Source organism: Anser brachyrhynchus, assembly GCF_964034855.1.
Source record: "Anser brachyrhynchus genome assembly, contig: SCAFFOLD_321, whole genome shotgun sequence".
In the NCBI taxonomy this organism is placed as follows: domain Eukaryota; kingdom Metazoa; phylum Chordata; class Aves; order Anseriformes; family Anatidae; genus Anser; species Anser brachyrhynchus.
The window spans coordinates 89,373-107,220 of NW_027663727.1; the positions used below are offsets into that span (position 1 = coordinate 89,373).

General features: G+C 63.1%; 1 protein-coding gene across 1 annotated transcript; it reads left to right on the forward strand.

Moving 5' to 3' along the window:
- Nucleotide 1: 1 nt before the first annotated feature.
- Nucleotides 2–17,422, forward strand: PPP1R10 (protein phosphatase 1 regulatory subunit 10; the record flags this gene model as incomplete). The annotated part of the gene is given in 19 exon segments (XM_080609067.1): nt 2–131; nt 1,287–1,389; nt 1,476–1,588; nt 1,681–1,722; nt 1,725–1,780; nt 1,879–1,902; nt 1,904–1,978; nt 1,980–2,028; nt 2,100–2,245; nt 2,247–2,256; nt 3,396–3,592; nt 3,595–3,644; nt 5,822–5,870; nt 5,872–5,898; nt 6,246–6,476; nt 6,749–6,860; nt 9,255–9,356; nt 12,439–12,873; nt 15,246–17,422. Coding segments are annotated over 19 exon segments (2,061 nt in total), but the record flags the coding sequence as incomplete, so codon positions are not given.
- Nucleotides 17,423–17,848: the final 426 nt, after the last annotated feature.

Genomic DNA, 17,848 nt, shown 5'->3' on the forward strand with positions numbered 1-17,848 from the left:
AACGCCCGTCCAGGAGAAACCCCAGGAGGCCAAATCGGAGGCGAAAGCCGAGGAGGCGCCCGAGAAGAAGAGGGAGAAACCCAAATCCCTGCGCACCACCGCCCCCAGCCACGCCAAGTTCCGCTCCACCGGTAGGGTTTGGCCCCCCCCGCCCCGTTTGGGGCTGTGGGGTTTGGGGTTTTGGGGGGTGTTAGGGGGGGTTTGGAGGTTTTGGGGGTCATCGAGTGGGGGTTTTGGGGGGTTTTGGGGTAATGGGATGGGGGTTTAGGGGTAATGGGATGGGGGTTTTGGGGGTTTAGGGGTAATGAGATGGGGGTTTCGGGGGTTTAGGGGCAATGGGATGGGGGTTTTAAGGGTTTAGGGGTAATGGAATGGGGGTTTTGGGGGTTTTGGGGTAATGGGATGGGGGTTTTGGGGGTTTTGGGGTAATGGGATGGGGGTTTTGGGGTAATGGGATGGGGGTTTTGGGGTAATGGGATGGGGGTTTTGGGGGTCTAGGGGTAATGGGATGGGGGTTTTGGGGTCTAGGGGTAATGGGATGGGGGTTTTGGGGGTCTAGGGGTAATGGGATGGGGGTTTTGGGGGTCTAGGGGTAATGGGATGGGGGTTTTGGGGGTTTAGGAGTAATGGGATGGGGGTTTGGGGGGTTTAGGGGTAGTGGGGTGGGGGTTTTGGGGGTTATAGGGGTCATGGGGTGGGCGTTTTACGGGTTTAGGGGTCATGGGATGGGGGTTTAGGGGTCAGGGGATGCAGGTTTTGGGGGTTTGGGGAGGTTTAGGGTTCATGGGGTAGGGATTTTAGGAATCAGGGGATGCAGATTTTGGGGGTTTTAGGGGTGATGGGGTGCGGGTTTTGGGGGTTCTAGGGGTTTTACGGGTAACGGGATGGGGGTTTTGAGGGTTTAGGGATAATGGGATGGGGGTTTAGGGGTCAGGGAACGCAGGCTTTATGGGGTTTAGGGGTTGGGGGATGCAGGTTTTGGGGGTTTTAGGGGTTATGAGATGCAGGTTTTTGGGGTCAGGGGATGCAGGTTTTAGGGGTTTTAGGGGTCGGGGGTGCAGGTTTTAGGGGTCAGGATGCTGGTTTTAGGGGTTTTCAGGGTCGGGGATGGAGGTTTTGTTGGGTTTTGGGGGTTGGGATGCAGGTTTTGGGGGTTGAGATGCAGGTTTTGGGGGTCGGCATGCAGGTTTTAGGGGTTTTGGGGGCCGGGATGCAGTTTTTAGGGGTTTCAGAGGCCATGGGAAGCTCTCGACCCCCGTCCCCCCCCTAACGCTGGCTCCGCGCAGGGCTGGAGATGGAGACCCCTTCGCTCGCCCCCTCCAAGAAAGCCAACTCCTCCTCGGCGGCCGACAAATACAACCTGAAGCCCATGCCCATCAAGAGGCAAAAGTGAGTCCGGGGGGCTTTCGGCCTCCGGGGGGGCTTTGGGGTGCATTTTTGGGGCCGTTCCTCACCTCCACCCCTTTATCCCGCAGCGCCTCGTCCCTCCCCGGCGACAACCCCCCCGCCGAGAAGAAATACAAACCCCTCAACACCACCCCCAACGCCACCAAGGAGATCAAAGTGAAAATCATCCCCCGCAGCGTGAGTGGGGGGCGCGCAAACGGGGCCGGGGCCGGCGGGGCGGCCCCGATCTTTTTGGGATAACCCTTTTATTTCCCCCCCTTTTTTTTTTTTTAGCCATGGAGGGGCTCGGTTTCCTCGACGCCCTCAACTCCGCTCCATCCCCGGGATCAAAATCAAGAAGAAAAAGAAGGTGCTGTCCCCCACGGCGGCCAAAGTAAGGAGGTTTCGGGGCTGGCCGAGAGCTGAAAGGGCTCACGGGGGTGATGCGAAACCCTAAAATCCCCTTTTCCCCCCCCCCAACCCCGTTTTCAGCCCAGTCCTTTCGAGGGGAAGCCGAGCGACCGAAAGCAGCTCTGCCAAACCTTCCTCCCCCGAGCCCGCCGCCGCCTCGGAGCCGATGGAGACGGAGCGGGCCGGGCACGCCGGTGCCGGCGGTGGAGGTGCCGGAGCCTCTCGATCCAGGTGAGCGCGACCCCGAAAGCGGCTCCCGGGGCCTGTGGCGACCCGCGGTGCTCAATCCCTGACCCCAAAAGGCTCGGCGGAACCGGGAGGCGAAGCCAAAGCGGCCGAGAGCCCCGCTGAGGGGGCGCAGCTGACGAAAAAAGGGCGGAAGAAGAAAACGGTGAGCTGGGCGGACGAGGGCAAGCTGCGGGAGTACTTCTACTTCGAGCTGGACGAGGACCGAGCGAGGTGAGCCCCAAAAAGTGCGGCCCCGCGGCCCTGACCCCGTTGCCCCCGTGTCCCTTTCCTCGCTTCCACCCTGTCCCTGATCCCATGTCCCTAACCCCATTGTCCCTATGTCCCTTTTCTTTGCTATCCCCCATGCCCCTGACCCTGTTGGCCCCACGTCCCTTTTCCTGCTGTCCCCATGCCCCTGACCCTATTGTCCCCATGTCCCTTTTTCTGCTGTCCCCGCGTTCCTCACCCCATTCTCCCCATGTCCCTTTCCTTGCTGTCCCCGTGTCCCTAACCCCATTGTCCCTGTCTCCCTTTCCTCCTTGTGCCCGCGTCCCTCACCCCGCTGTCCCCACGTCCCTTTTCCTGCTGTCCCCATGTCCCTCACCCCATTGTCCCCGTGTTCCTTTTCGTTGCTGTCCCCGTGCCCCTGACCCCCGTTGGCCCCATGTCCCTTCTCCTGCTGTCCCCCCCCCCCCGACCCTGTTATCCCTGTGCCCCGACCCCATTGTCCCCTTCTCCCTTTCCTCTTTGTCCCCGTGTCCCTTTCCTCACTGTCCCCGTGCCCCTGACCCCGTTGCCCCTGCATCCCTTTCCTCACTGTCCCCACGTCCCTGACCCCATTGTCCCCATGTCCCTTTTCTTTGCTGTCCCCGTGCCCCTGTCCCCACTGTCCCTGTGCCCCTCACCCCATTGTCCCCATGTCCCTTTCCTCGCTGTCCACGCATCCCTTTCCTCGCTGTCCCTGTGTCCCTAACCCCATTGTCCCCGTGTCACTTTTCCTGCTGTCCCTGTGCCCCTGACCCTGCTGCCCCCATGTCCCTTTCCTCACTGTCCCCACATCCCTGACCCCGTTGCCCTCGTGTCCCTGACCCCATTGTCCCCGTGTCCCTTTCCTCCTTGCCCCGCGTCTCTCACCCTGCTGTCCCCACGTCCCTTTCCCTGCTGTCCCCGTGCCCCTAACCCCATTGTCCCCGTTGCCCCTGCGTCCCTTACCCCGTTATCCCTGTGCCCCTCACCCCGCTGCCCCCACGTCCCTTTCCCTGCTGTCCCCGCGTCCCTCACCCCGTTGCCCCCGCGTCCCTCACCCCGCTGTCCCCGCGGCCCTGACCCCGTTAATCCCCGCGCCGCTGACCCCCGTTCCCGCCCTGCAGTCAACGTCAACAAGATCAAGGACTTCGGCGAGGCGGCCAAGCGGGAGATGCTGAAGGACCGCGAGGCCTTCGAGACGGCGCGCCGCCTCAGCCACGACGCCATGGAGGAGAAGGTGCCCTGGGTCTACCCCAAGCTCCTCGAGCTCCCCGCGCCCCTCGTCGTGCCGGGCAGCGGCAGCCGCGAGCGCTTCACCCAGGACCGAGCGGGGAGAAGGGGATCCTGCAGGAGATCTTCCTCTCCAAGGATCGGTGAGCAGATCCCCCCCCCCCCTCGATCCCTCTTCTCGCCCCCTTCCCGGAGGATCCCGGGGTCGTTTCGGGACGGATTCGCCACTCCCTGGAGGGGTTTGGGGCGGATCCGGAGGGATCCCGGAGGCTGGGGGTTGTGGAGTGGATCCCTGGATCCCCGATCCCTCGGGATCACCGGGGGTTCCTCGAATCCAGGTGGAGGATCCAGTGGGGGAGGATCCACTGGGGAAGGCCGGATCCACCCCCCAGGGCTGTTTGAGGTGGATCCAGAGGGATCCTGGGGGCTCTGGGTTGTGGAGTGGATCCCTGGATCCCCAATCCCTCGGGATCATCGGGGGTTCCTCAAGTCCACTGGGGGAGGATCCACTGGGGGATACCGGATCCACCCCCCAGGGCTGTTTGAGGTGGATCCAGAGGGATCCTGGGGGCTCTGGGTTGTGGAGTGGATCCCTGGATCCCCGATCCCTCGGGATCATCGGGGGTTCCTCAAGTCCACTGGGGGAGGATCCACTGGGGGAGGCCGGATCCACTGGGGGATACCGGATCCACCCCCCAGGGCTGTTTGAGGTGGATCCAGAGGGATCCTGGGGGCTGGGGGTTGTGGAGTGGATCCCTGATCCCTTGGGATTACCGGGAGTTCCTCAAATCCACTGGGGGAGGCCGGATCCACCCCCCAGGGCCGTTTGGGGTAGATCTGGAGGGATCCTGGAGGGTGGGGGCTGTGGAGTGGATCCCTGGATCCCCAATCCCTCGGGATCACCGGGGGTTCCTCAAATCCACTGGGGGGGGAGGGTGGATCCACCCCCCAAGGGCTGTTTGGGGTGGATCTGGAGGGATCCTGGAGGGTGGGGGCTGTGGAGTGGATCCCTGGATCCCCGATTCCTCGGGATCACTGGGGGAGGATCCACTGGGGGGGGGGGGGCAGATCCACCCCCCAGGGCTGTTTGAGGTGGATCTGGAGGGATCGTGTAGGCTGGGGGTCGTGGAGTGGATCCCTGGATCCCTGATCCCTCAGGACCACCGGGAGTTCCTCAGATCCACTGGGGGAGGATCCACTGGGGGAGGCCGGATCCACCCCCCAGGGCCGTTTGGAGTGGATCCAGAGGGATCCTGGGGGCTGGGTTGGGGTTGCGGAGTAGATCCCTGATCCCTTGGGATCACCGGGGGGTTCTCAAATCCAGGGGGAGGATCTACTGGGGGAGGCCGGATTCACCCCCCAGGGCTGCTTGGGGTGGATCTGGAGGGTTCCTGGAGGCTGGGGGTTGTAGAGTGGATCCCTGGATCCCCGATCCCTTGGGGTCACCGGGGGGTTCCTCAAATCCAGCAGGAGGATCCACTGGGGGAGGCCAGATCCCATGGCAGCCCTAAGGAACCCAGAGCCTGGGGGGAACTCTCTGGGGCCTGGATCCCTCAGGATCCCTTGGGATCCACTGCGCAGTAGGGCCCCTGTATGGCTGGGGGCACCCTGAGCCCTGCTGTGAGGGGTTCTGCGGGATCCTGTGGATCCTTGCTGTGGGGTTTGGGGGGTGGTTGTGGGGCGCAGATCCTCAGGATCCCTGGGGATCTGGTGGGGGTGGGGGTGGGGGGCTGGGCAGATCCCCGATCCCCTTAAGGGAGTCTGGATCCCAAGGGTGTGGAGTCAGCGGATCCCAGAGCTTGGGGGATCTGAAGGGGGTGGGGGGAGGCAGAGTGATGGGGCCTGAATCTTGTGGGGTCGCTGGGGATCCAGAGCTGGGATCCCTTGGGATCTGCGAGGATCCGGAGGCCGTGATCCCATGGGGGTGGGGGGGGGAATCCCGAACCAGATTCTGGGGCCCAAATCTCCCAGTGGGGACGTAGAACCACGGAGGGGGGCTTCGGGCAACCGGATCCCTGCGGATCCCAAGGGATCCTAAATCTGGGGGGGAGGCCGATGGCAGGGCCTCGACTCTCCTGGGATCCTGGGGGATCCTTTAGGGAAATCCTTTGGGATCTTGGGCCGGCGGGCGGGGATCGGGAACACGCCGGGGGGGGGTGGCTGGGATCCTCTGGGGGGTGGTTGGGATCCCTTGAGGGTGGTTGGGGTCCCCTTCGGGGTGGTGAGGATCCCCTGGGGGGGGTTGGGATCCCCTGGGGGCGGTTGGAATCCACTGAGGGGATCGACCGAGGGCTGACGAGCCTTTTTCCCCCTTTTATAGGGTCCCGGACAGCCCCCACGAACCCGACCTGGAGCCCTACGAGCCGCTGCCCCCCCAAGCTGATCCCGCTGGACGAGGTGAGCTGCCGAGCCGCGCCGCTCCCCGCCGCGCCGCCACAGCAGGGACCCCCCGAAAAAAAACCCCAAACCCCCCCCCCAAATCCCCTAAACCCCCCCCCAAATCCCCTTAAAAAAAAAACCAAAAACAAATGCCCTTAAAAACCCCAAATCCCCTAAAAAAAAAAAAAACCAAATCCCCTAAAAAAGAAACCCAAATCCCCTAAAAATCTCCTAAATGCCCTAAAAACCCCCCAAATGCCCTAAAAAAAAAACCCAAATCCCCTAAAAAAAAAAAATATCCCCTAAAACCCCCCCGAAACCCCCTAAAACCCGCCCCCCCCCGCCCCGATCTCTGCCCTCCCCAGGACTGCTCCGCCGAGGAGGGCCCCTACCCCGACGGAGGACCCGAGCCCGGCGGCGGCTGCGCCTCCTCCTCCTCCTCCTCCTCCTCGCCGGTCCCGGAGGCCCCCGGGGGGGGTTCCAAGCTCCCCCCGGTGCTGGCCAACCTGATGGGGAGCGTGGGGGCGGGCAAGACCCCGCAGGGCCCGGCGCCCGCCGCCCCCATCAACATGCAGGAGATCCTCACCTCCATCATGGTAAACGGCGCGGGGAGGGGGCGGGGAATGATTGGGGGGGGGGGGGCGCACCCCAAAAAATAAAAAAACAACAGAAAAAGGGGGGGGGGACGCACCCCAAAACCAAAAAAAAAACCCTAGAGAAAAAAAGGGGGAGGGGGCGGCGGCGGCGGCGTTGGAAGGGGGCGGGGGGGGGCGGTTTGGGGTTTTGGGGGGGGGGGTTTTAGGGCCGTTCCCCGTGACGATTTATTTATTTCCCCCCCCCCCCCCCCAATTTGTTTTCGATCCCGTAGGGCGGCCCTAACAACCACAAGGCGGAGGAGCTGCTGAAGCAGCCGGATTACTCGGAGAAAATCAAACACCTCCTCGGGAACCTGCAGGGGCAGCCGCCGGGACCCTCCGGAGGTGGGCGTCCCCCCTCCCCTGCACCCCCCCGTTCTTTTGGGGTCATTTATAGGGTCGGGGCCCTGCCCCCCCACCCCCAGTTTGCCTCCAAATCGCCACCCCCCCGAAAAAGGGGGCTCCGGGGGTGGTTTTGGGGCCGGTTCTCGGCCCACGTGGGCTTGGGGAGGGGGGCGCCGCCTCCGAGCGACACCGGGGGGGTCCTGTGGGGTTTGGGGGCGCTTTTAGGGACCCTGTCGCGGAGGTTGGGGTGTCCCCGAGGTTTGGGCCCCCGTGTTGTTGTCCCTCGGGTGGTTTTGGGGTCCCCTCTGCTTGGGGACACCCTCCAGGTGATGTCCTGTGCCTTGGGGTGACATTTGGGGTGCCTGGGGGCGACATTTGGGGTCCCCGGGGGTGACGTTTGGGGTCCCCTGGCCCTGGGGACACCCCCCAGGTGATGTCCTCTGCCTTGGGGTGACATTTGGGGTCCCTGGGGGCGACATTTGGGGTCCCCTGGCCCTGGGGACACCCCCCAGGTGATGTCCTCTGCCTTGGGGTGACATTTGGGGTCCCTGGGGGTGACTTTTGGGGTCCCTGGGGGTGACATTTGGGATCCCCTCTGCTTGGGGACACCCTCCAGGTGATGTCCTGTGCCTTAGGGTGACATTTGGGGTCCCTGGGGGTGATATTTGGGGTCCCCTGGCCCTGGGGACACCCTCCAGGTGCCATCCTGCACCTCGAGGTGACATTTGGGGTCCCCAGGGGTGACATTTGGGGTCCTCTGGCCTTGGGGACAGCCTCCAGGTGACATTTGGGGTCCCTGGGGGTGACATTTGGGGTCCCCTGGCCTTGGGGACACCCCCCAGGTGATGTCCTATGCTTTAGGGTGACATTTGGGGTCCCCAGGGGTGACATTCGGGGTCCCCTCCCTTTCGGGGACGTGCCACCTTCCCCTTGCTTTGGGGACATCCCGGGGGTGACACGGGGGGGGGAGGGGGGGGGCTGCGGGGGTTTGGGGACAAGTGACAAACCCCGTGGCACTTTGGGGGGGCTCTGAGGCTGCTTTTTGGGGTGACGGGACGGGTTATTGGGGTCCCCACAACTCGGGGACCCCCTCCGGGTCCTGTCCCCTGCGGTGACATCGGGGACACCGCCAGGGACCCGTCCCTGTGCCGGGGGGGGGGACACGGGGGGGACAGCGGGGTCCCCATGGCCTTTTGGGGACACTTTGGGGTCCCCCTGGCCTTTTGGGGACACCCTTTGGGGTCTTCGCCCCTTGCCTGGGGGTGACGCGGCTGTCACCTTGGTTTGGGGACGGGGGTGGCACGGGGGGGGATGTGGGGTGACGGGGGGGGGGGGGGGGGGGCTTTGGGGTGATACGAGGGGGATGTAGGGTGACAAGGGGGGGGGCATGGGGCACCCCAAAGCTTGGGGACCCCGCTGACAGGATGCCTGGGGGGTGACACCGGGGGGTTTTGGGGTCCCCTCGTTTTGGGGACAAGCTCAGGACCCTGCTGGGGACCCCAAAACCCCACTTTTGGGGTGACACCGGAGGGTTTTGGGGTCCCCTTTTATAGGGGACAAGCTCCGGGCCCTACTGGGGACCTCAAACCCCCTTTTTTGGGGTGACACCATAGGGTTTTGGGGTCCCCTTTTATAGGGGACAAGGTCACAGGACCCTGTTGGGGCCCCCATAACCCCTCTTTTGGGGTAACACTGTGGGGTTTTGTGGTCCCCTTTTATAGGGGACAAGCTCAGGACCCTGTTAGGGACCCCAAGCCCGTCTTTTGGGGTGGCACTGTGGGGTTTTGGGGTCCCCTTTTATAGGGGACAACCTCTGGGTGCTGTTAGGGACCCCATAACCCCACTTTTGGGGTGGTACCGTAGGGTTTTGGGGTCCCCTTTTGTAGGGGACAAGCTCCGGGTGCTGTTAGGGACCCCCAAACCCCTCTTTTGGGGTGGCACTGTGGGGTTTTGGGGTCCCCTCTTATAGGGGACAAGCTCCGGGTCCTGTTAGGGACCCAAAAACCCACTTTTGGGGTGGTACCGTAGGGTTTTGGGGTCCCCTTTTATAGGGGGCAAACTCAGGACCCTGTTAGGGACCCCAAAACCCTTCTTCTGGGGTGACACCAGGGGGTTTTTGGGGTCCCCTTTTATAGGGGACAAGCTCCGGACCCTGTTAGGGACCTCAAAACCCTACTTTTGGGGTGACACTGGGGGGTTTTGGGGTCGCCTTTTATAGGGGACAAGCTCAGAACTCTGTTAGGGACCCCAAAACCCCTTTTTTGGGGTAACACTGTGGGGTTTTGGGGTCCCCTTTTATAGGGGACAAGCTCCGGGTGCTGTTAGGGACCCCAAAACCCCTCTTTTGGGGTGGCATCGCCCCCTCCTCACTAATCTCCCCCCCCCTCCCCGCAGTGCCCCACGGATTGCTGGGTCCCGGCCCCATGGCCAACGGCTTCGCGCCCGGCCCCAAAGCCATGCAGCACTTCCCGCCGGGGGGCCCGGGCCCCATGCCAGGTAAGGGGCGCTCCGAGGGGCGGGCCTGACCCCAAATCCCCCTCCCCAATCCCCAAATCCCCCTTTAGGACCCCCAGAACCCCTCCCTGAACCCCTTTAGGAACCCCAAATCCCCCTTTAGGACCCAAAATCCCGCTCCCCAATCCCAAAATCCCCCTTTAGGACCCCCAAATACCCCTTTAGGACCCAAAATCCCACTCCCCAATCACAAAAACCCTCTTTAGGACCCCAAATCCCCCACTCCAATCATGAATCCCCCCTTTAGGACCCCCAAATGTCCCCTTTAAGACCCCAAAACCTCCTTTAGGTCCTCCAAATACGCCTTTTAGACCTCAAATCGCCTCTTTAGGACCCCAAATACCCTCTTTAGGTCCCCAAATACCCCCTTTAGGTCCCCAAATACCCCTTTTAGGACCCGAAAACCTCCCTTTAGGACCCCAAATCCCCCTCCCCAATCCCGAATATCCCCTTTAAGACCTTGAATACCCCCCTTTGGGACTGCAGAACCCCCCATTTAGGACCCCCAATCCCCATTTAGGACCCCAAAACCCCCTTCAGGACCTGAATACCCCCCTTTAGGACCCCAAAACCCCCTTTAGGTCCCCAAATCTCTCCTTCCCGCCCCCAAATCCCTCTTTAGGACCTGAATACCCCCCTTCAGGTCCCTAAAACATCCTTTAGGACCCAAATACCTCCCCTTAGGACCCCAAAAACACCCCTTAGGACCTGAATACCCCTCTTTAGGACCCCGAATACTCCCTTGAGGACCCCAAAACCTCCCTTTAGGACCCGAAACCCCCCTTCCTGCTGCCAAACCCCCATTTTAGGACCCAAAACTCGCCTTCAGGACCCCAAACCCCTGCTCTAGGACCTGAATACCCCCTTCAGGTCCCCCAAATCACCCCTTTAGGACCCGAATACTCCCTTTTAGGACCCCCAAATACCCTCTTTAGGATCCCAAAACCCCCTTTAGGTCCCCAGAACCTGCTTTAGGACCCCAAATCCCCGTTTTAGACCTTAAATCCCCCTTTAGGACCACACAGCCTCTGCTGTAGGACCCCCAAAACCCCCTTTAGGACCCCAAATCCCCCTCCCTAATCCTGAATATTCCCCTTTTGGACCTCCAAATCCTCCCTTTAGGACCCGAATATCCCCCTTTAGGTCCCCAAATCCCCCATTTAGGACCCTCAAAGCCCCCTTTAGGATCCCGATCCTTTTCCCCGATGCCAAATCCCCCTTTAGGACTTCCAAATCCCCCTTTAGGTCCACCCCCTTTAGGCCCCCAACGCCCCCTCCGCCATGCCAAATCCCTTTTTAGGACCACGCAACCTCAGCTTTAGGACCAAAAACCCCTGCTGTAGGACTCCAAAACTTCCCATTAGGACCCAAATACCCTCCCTTTAGGACCAGAATAACCCCCCTTGAGGACCCCAAATCCCCCCTTTGGGACCCAAAAGCCCCTTTAGGATCCCCAAACACCCTTTTTCGGACCCCAAATGCCCCCTTTGGGACCCAGAAGCCCCTTTAGGACCCCCAAATGCCCCCTTTGGGACCCAAAAGCCCCTTTAGGACCGCAAAACACCCTTTTTCAGACCCCAAATCCCCCCGTTTGGGACCCAAAAGCCCATTTAGGACCCCCAAACAGCCTTTTTCGGACCCCAAAAGCCCCTTTAGGACCCCCAAACACCCTTTTTCAGACACCATATGCCCCCTTTGGGACCCAAAAGCCCCTTTAGGACCCCCTAACACCCTTTTTCGGACCCCAAATGCCCCGTTTGGGACCCAAAAGCCCCTTTAGGACCCCCAAACAGCCTTTTTTGGACCCCAAATGCCCCCTTTAGGACCCCCAAATATGCCCCGTTTGGGACCCAAAAGCCCCTTTAGGACCCCCAAACACCCTTTTTCGGACCCCAAATGCCCCCTTTGGGACCCAAAAGCCCCTTGGGGACCCCCAAACACCCTTTTTCTGACCCCAAATGCCCCCTTAGGACCCCCAAACACCCTTTTTCTGACCCCAAATGCCCCCTTTGGGACCCAAAAGCCCCTTTAGGACCCCCAAACACCCTTTTTCGGACCCCAAATGCCCCCTTTGGGACCCAAAAGCCCCTTTAGGACCCCCAAACACCCTTTTTTGGACCCCAAATGCCCCCTTAGGACCCCCAAACACCCTTTTTCTGACCCCAAATGCCCTCTTTGGGACCCAAAAGCCCCTTTAGGACCCCCAAACACCCTTTTTTGGACCCCAAATCCCCTCTCCCTGACCCTAAATCCCCCTTTAGGACCCCCAAACACCGTTTTTTGGACCCCAAATGCCCCGTTTGGGACCCAAAAGCCCCTTTAGGACCCCCAAACACCGTGTTTCGGACCCCAAATGCCCCCTTTGGGACCCAAAAGCCCCTTTAGGACCCCCAAATACCCTTTCTCGGACCCCCAAAGCCCCTTTAGGACCCCCAAACACCCTTTTTTGGACCCCAAATCCCTCTTTTGGGACCCAAAAACCTCTTTAGGACCCCCAAACACGCTTTTTCAGACACCATATGCCCCCTTTTGGACCCAAAAGCCCTTTAGGACCCCCCTAACACCCTTTTTCGGACCCCAAATGCCCCGTTTGGGACCCAAAAGCCCCTTTAGGACCCCCAAACAGCCTTTTTTGGACCCCAAATGCCCCCTTTAGGACCCAAAAGCCCCTTTAGGACCCCCAAACAGCCTTTTTCGGACCCCAAATGCCCCTGTTTGGATCCCAAAAGCCCCTTCAGGACCCCCAAATGCCCCGTTTGGGACCCAAAAGCCCCTTTAGGACCCCCAAATACCCTTTTTCGGACCCCAAAAGCCCCTTTAGGACCCCCAAACAGCCTTTTTCGGGACCCAAATCCCCCCTTTGGGACCCAAAAGCCCCCTTAGGACCCCCAAATACCCTTTTTCGAACCCCAAAAGCCCCTTTAGGACCCCCAAACACCCTTTTTCGCACCCCAAATCCCCCCTCCCCGACCCTAAACCCCCCTTTAGGCCCCCCAAATGCCCCCTTTAACACCCCAAACCCCCCCACTAACCCCTTTTCCCCCCCCTGCCTTTTTTCTTTCAGGACCTCACGGCGGCGGGGGCCCCGGCCTGCCCCCGCTCCCGGGCGGCCCCCGCCTTTTGGGGCCGCCCCCCCCGCAGCAGCAGCGCGGCGGCGGCGGCGACTTCTGGGACCCCCCTGACGGCGGCGGCGGCTTACGGGGCAGCCCCCACGGCGGCGGCGGGGGGGGGCCCATGCGTGGTGGCGGCGGCGGCGGTGGCCCCTTCCACCGGGCCCGTGGCCGCGGCGGCGGCAACGAAGCCCCCTACCGGGCCCGCGGCGGCGGCGGGGGGCGCAATGGGGGCCCCCCCGGTGGCGGCGGCGGCGGCCGGGGCCCTTCCGGCGGCCACGGGGGCCACGGCGGCCACGGCGGCGAGCACGGCAGAGGCCACCCCGGCGAGCACCCGCGGGGCCACCCCGGCGAGCACCCCCGGGGCCACGGCGGAGGCCACGGAGGAGGTAAATGCGGGGGGGCGCCGGCGCCGCCCTCGCGGGGGGGCTGCGGCGGCGGCGGCGGCGGGGGGGCCTGGCTTTGGGGCGGCCCTCCCCCCCCCCCCGGGGCCCGGGGGGCCGCCGCCGGCGTGGGAGGGGCCGGTGGGGGCTCCCTCGCCGCCCCCCGCCGCCGCCCCCCCCCGCCCTTCCTGCCCCGCTGGCGGGGGGGCGGCCACGGGCCCGCCGGGGAACCCCCCCACCCGCTGCAGCCCCTCGAGCCCCCCGGGCCCTGGGGGCGCGGCCCCGACTGGCGCCGGCCCCCCATGGGGCTCTAGGGCCCCCCCAAGGGGTTTTAGGGCCCCCCCCGGGGCTTTGAGGCCCCCCTAAGGGGTTTTAGGCCCCCCCCCAAGGGGTTTTCGGGCCCCCCAAGGTGTTTTGGGGCCCCCCCAAGGGGCTCCAGGGGCCCCCCCCGGGCCCTGGCGGCGGCTGCAGGGCGGGCAGGGAGCCGGAGGGGCAGCGGGGCAGGCTGGGAGTTGTAGTCCTGCGCCTGGAGGGCATGCTGGGAGGTGTAGTCCCGGCCCCGGTGGCTCTAGAGCAGGCCGTGAGGCATGCTGGGAGGTGTAGTCCATCTAGAGGCCTCCAGAAGAGGCAGCAGGGCATGCTGGGAGGTGTAGTCCTGCACCTGGTGGTTCTAGACCAGGCCGTGAAGCATGCTGGGAGGTGTAGTCCACCTAAAGGCCTCTAGAAGAGGCAGTGGGGCAGGCTGGGAGTTGTAGTCCTGAGTCCTGGTGGCTCTAGGAGAAGGAGCAAGGCATGCTGGGAGTTGTAGTCTGGCACCTAGCGGCCTCCAGAACAGGCAGCAAGGCATGCTGGGAAGTGGAGTCCTGCCCCCACGGGTTCCGGGGTGTGCTGGGAGTTGTAGTCCAGCACTGAGGCGGCTCCAGATCAGGCCGCAGGGCATGCTGGGAGCCGTAGTCCAGCATCAAGACGGCTCCAGAAGCAGCAGGGCATGCTGGGAGGTGTAGTCCAGCTTCAAGCTGGCTCCAGAAAAGGCAGTGGGGAATGCTGGGAGCTGTAGGCCAGCACGAGGAGGGCTGGGGAGGCCTTGTGAAGCTTGCCAAGGCCTCTAACATGGCAGCAAGGTATGCTGGGAGTTGTAGTCCCACACTCAGCAGCCCCAGGGCAGGCAGCAGGGCATGCTGGGAGTCCTGCGGTGCCTCCTGGTGGGCGTAGGGTTGGCCCTGAGGCCTGCTGGGAGTTGTAGGCCAACACTTGGGAGGGCAGTGAGGCATGCTGGGAGTTGTAGGCCAGCAGGGGCGCCGGCTGGGGGCTCTAGCATGGCAGCAAGGCATGCTGGGAGCTGTAGTCCTGCCCTCAGGGGATCTAGGACAGGCAGCAGGGCATGCTGGGAGTTGTAGTCCTACTGCCAGCTGCTCTAGAAGAGGCAGCAAGGCATGCTGGGAGTTGTAGTCCCATTCCAAGTCACTTCTAGAAGGGGCAGCGTGGCCTGCTTAAGCTTAACTTGGCTCTATCGTGGCAGCAGGGCACGCTGGGAGCTGTAGTCCCGCCCCCAGCTGGTCTAGAAGAGGCTGCAAGGCATGCTGGGAGTTGTAGTTCTGCTCTCCTGTGGCTCTGGGAGGGCAGCAGGGCATGCTGGGAGTTGTAGTTCTGCCCCCAGCAGCTCTAGAGGAGGCAGTGGGGGATGCTGGGAGTTGTAGTTCTGCCCCCAGCAGCTCTAGAGGAGGCAGTGGGGGATGCTGGGAGTTGTAGTCCTGACCCCAGCGGCTGTAGAGGAGGCAGTGGGGGATGCTGGGAGTTGTAGTCCTGCACCCAGCACTTCAGGGACGGGGCCGCAAGGCACGCTGGGAGCACCAGCCGCTGCAAGGCGTGCTGGGAATTATAGTTCCACCGCCCGCAGCCCCCAGCAGGCCACGAGGAGGGGCCAGCCCCGCTGCCAGGCTACGGGGCAGGGAGCGGGGGCGCCGTGGGGCTGCCCCCCAAGCGGCCCCCGGCGGAGGCAGCAGGAGTCAGGGCAGGGCCAGGACCCTTTTGGGGGGCGCCCCCCCCGGCTCCAACCCCACCCCGCAGCCGCTTCCCCTGCCCCCCTCGAAGGCCTTTTTGGGGCAAAACCCGGGGAACCGAGGGGCACCGTGGGGCCCCATTGCGCCGCCCCACGGCCCCCCCCATTCCCCCCCAACGCCAGCGCAGGGCCGAAAGCCGGAGCCCACCCCGTGTGTGCGTCCCCCCCCCCACCCCCCTTCTTCCTCCTCCTCCTCCTCCTCCTCCTCCTCCTCCTCCTCGTCCTCGTCCTCCCCCAGGGCCGCCGCCGCCGCCGGGGGGCCGCCGGGGGGGCGCCGGCGCCTGACGCGCCCCCCCCCCCCCCGTTTTCTCTCACGCAGACATGTCGAGCCGCGCCGTGTGTCGCCACTTCATGCTGAAGGGCAGCTGCAGGTACGAGAACAACTGTGCCTTCTACCACCCCGGCGTCAACGGGCCGCCGCTGCCGTAGCGCCCGCCGCCGCCCTTCCTCCCGCGCCGCCCTCGCTCCTCCTCCTCCTCCTCTTCCTCCTCCTCTTCCTCCTCCTCCTCCTCTCGGACTCGCGCTGCAGCCGCCACTTTTATGGCTTCTGTGAGGCCTCCATGACGCCCCGGCACCGAATCCCACCTCCCCCCCCCCCCCCCCTTAATTTCACCCCAAAATCAGGGCGCAAGTAACCCCTGCGGGGCGTAAATACCCCCCCCTCCAGGGCATAAGTACCCCAGCAGGGAATAAATACCCCCCTGTGGGGCGTAAATACCCCCTTGCAGGGTGTTAATACCCCCCCAGGGCATAAATACCCCCTGCAGGGTGTTAATACCCCCCCCAGGGCATAAATACCCCCTGCAGGGTGTTAATACCCCCCTGCAGTGCTTAACTACCCCCCTCCAGGGCACAAATACTCCCTCCAGGGCATAAATACCCCCACCAGGGCATAAATACCCCCCCCCCAGCAGGGCGTAAATACCCCTGCAGGGCACAAAGAACCCCCTACAGGGCATTAATAGCCCCCTCCAGGGCAGAAATGCCCCCCTGTAGGGCTTAAATACCCCCCCCAGGGCATAAATACCCCCCTACAGAGCATAAATAACCCCCCCAGGGCATAAATACCCCCCTGTAGGGCATAAATAAACCTCCCAGGGTGTAACTACCCCCTGCAGGGCGTAACTACCCCCCCCGCACAACGTAACTGCCCCCTGCAGGGCGTAACTGCCCCCCCGCGGGGTGTAACTGCCCCCCATGGACTGCACATGCCCCCCCACAGGGACTAAATACCCCTGGCAGGGGGTAATTGCCCCCCCCCCCCAGGCTCTCAGGCGCACATCCCCCTACCGGGGGGTAACAAAATACCCCCCCCGGGCAAAAATACCCCCCCTGCCAGGCACTAATACCCCCTTGTAGGGGTAAATACCCCTCCCCTGGGTGCTAATACCCCTCTGGGGGGGGGTAAATCCCTTTCCCCCCCTCCCCACAAGGGGGTAACTACCCCGGCCAGGGCAAATTTACCCCCCCCAGTGCACAAATACCCCCCCCCGGGTGCAAATGCTGCTGCTGGGGTGTAATTACCCTTGTCAGGGGTGTAAATGCCCCCTGCCCGGGTGTTTTTTCCCCCTCCTGGGGCAAAACTCTTCTACTCCAGGGCCCAAATCCCCCCCCCGCGGGGTGTAAATACCCCTGAGGGGGCAAAACCCCCGCTGCCGGGGTGTAAATAACCCCCCCGGGGGCAAAAAGATCCCAGCTCGGGGGCCAGAATGCCCCCCCCTTGGGGGTAAATCGGATCCATCTCCAGGCAGAACTCCCCCCTTGGGGGGGGGGGGGGGCAAGAAACTGCCCCGGGACATCAATTACCCCACTCCCCGGGGGCAAATAACCACGGGGGGGGGCAAATACCCCCCAGTACTGCACTAATACCCCCCCAGCAGTGAAAACACCCCCCCACGGGGGCAAATACCTCCCAGCGGGGGCAAATACCCCCCAGCAGCATCAAAATACTCCCCCCAGTGGGGCCAAATCCCCCCCAGCATTGAAAATACCCTCCCCCCGGAGGGGCAAATACCCCCCCCCAGGAGGGGCAAATAGCCCCCAGCAGTGGCAAATACCCCCCCAGAGGGGCAAATACCCCCCCCAGCAGGGCGCAAACACCCCCCCCAGGGCACAAACCTGCCCCTGCTGGGGGCAAATCCCCCCCCCTCCTCCCACTTTTGGGGGTGCCCCCCTCCCCGGCACCCCCAAATCCCCCCCCCCACCTTTCTTTGCCCCCCCTTTTTACCCCCCCCCTCCCCCCTTCTCCTCTCCTTGCGCCTGGGGTCCCAGACACACGTGCGACACACGCCGCCGCCCGGGGCTGCGCCGCTCTCATGTTTATTCTTTTTTTTGGGGGGAAAAAGGAATATTTTGGGGTTTTTTTTTGGAGGGGGGGGGGGTGGGGGTGGGGGAGGCCGCGCCGGATGCTGTTTTCTGTGAAAACTTGGCCGGGGGGGGCAGCGCCCGCCCCCCCCTTTTGTATATTTTGTACATTAGTAATAAACTGTTGGAAAAGAGCCGAGCCCGTCGCCGAGCGTTAATTGGGGTTTGGCGCCCTTCCGTCTCGCGTTAACTCTGGAGCCTACTGAGGGCCGGGGCCAGGAGGGGGTTTGGGGTCCCCATAAAGGGTAACGGGGACCCCACAGAGGCTAACGGGGTCCCCATGAGGGGTTTATGGGGTCCAGACACCTTCGCTGCAGCCCCAAATACGTGAAAACCCCCGCGTTAACTCTGGAACCGAGTGATGGCTGGGGTTGTGCCGGCAGCCAGGAGAGGGTTTGGGGTTAGGGGGTCCCCATAAAGGGTAACGGGGACCCCACAAAGGATAACGGGGTCCCCATGAGGGGTTTATGGGGTCCCAACACCCTCGCTGCAGCCCCAAATATGTGAAAACATCCGTGTTAACTCTGGAACCTAGTGATGGCTGGGGTTGTGCCGCCA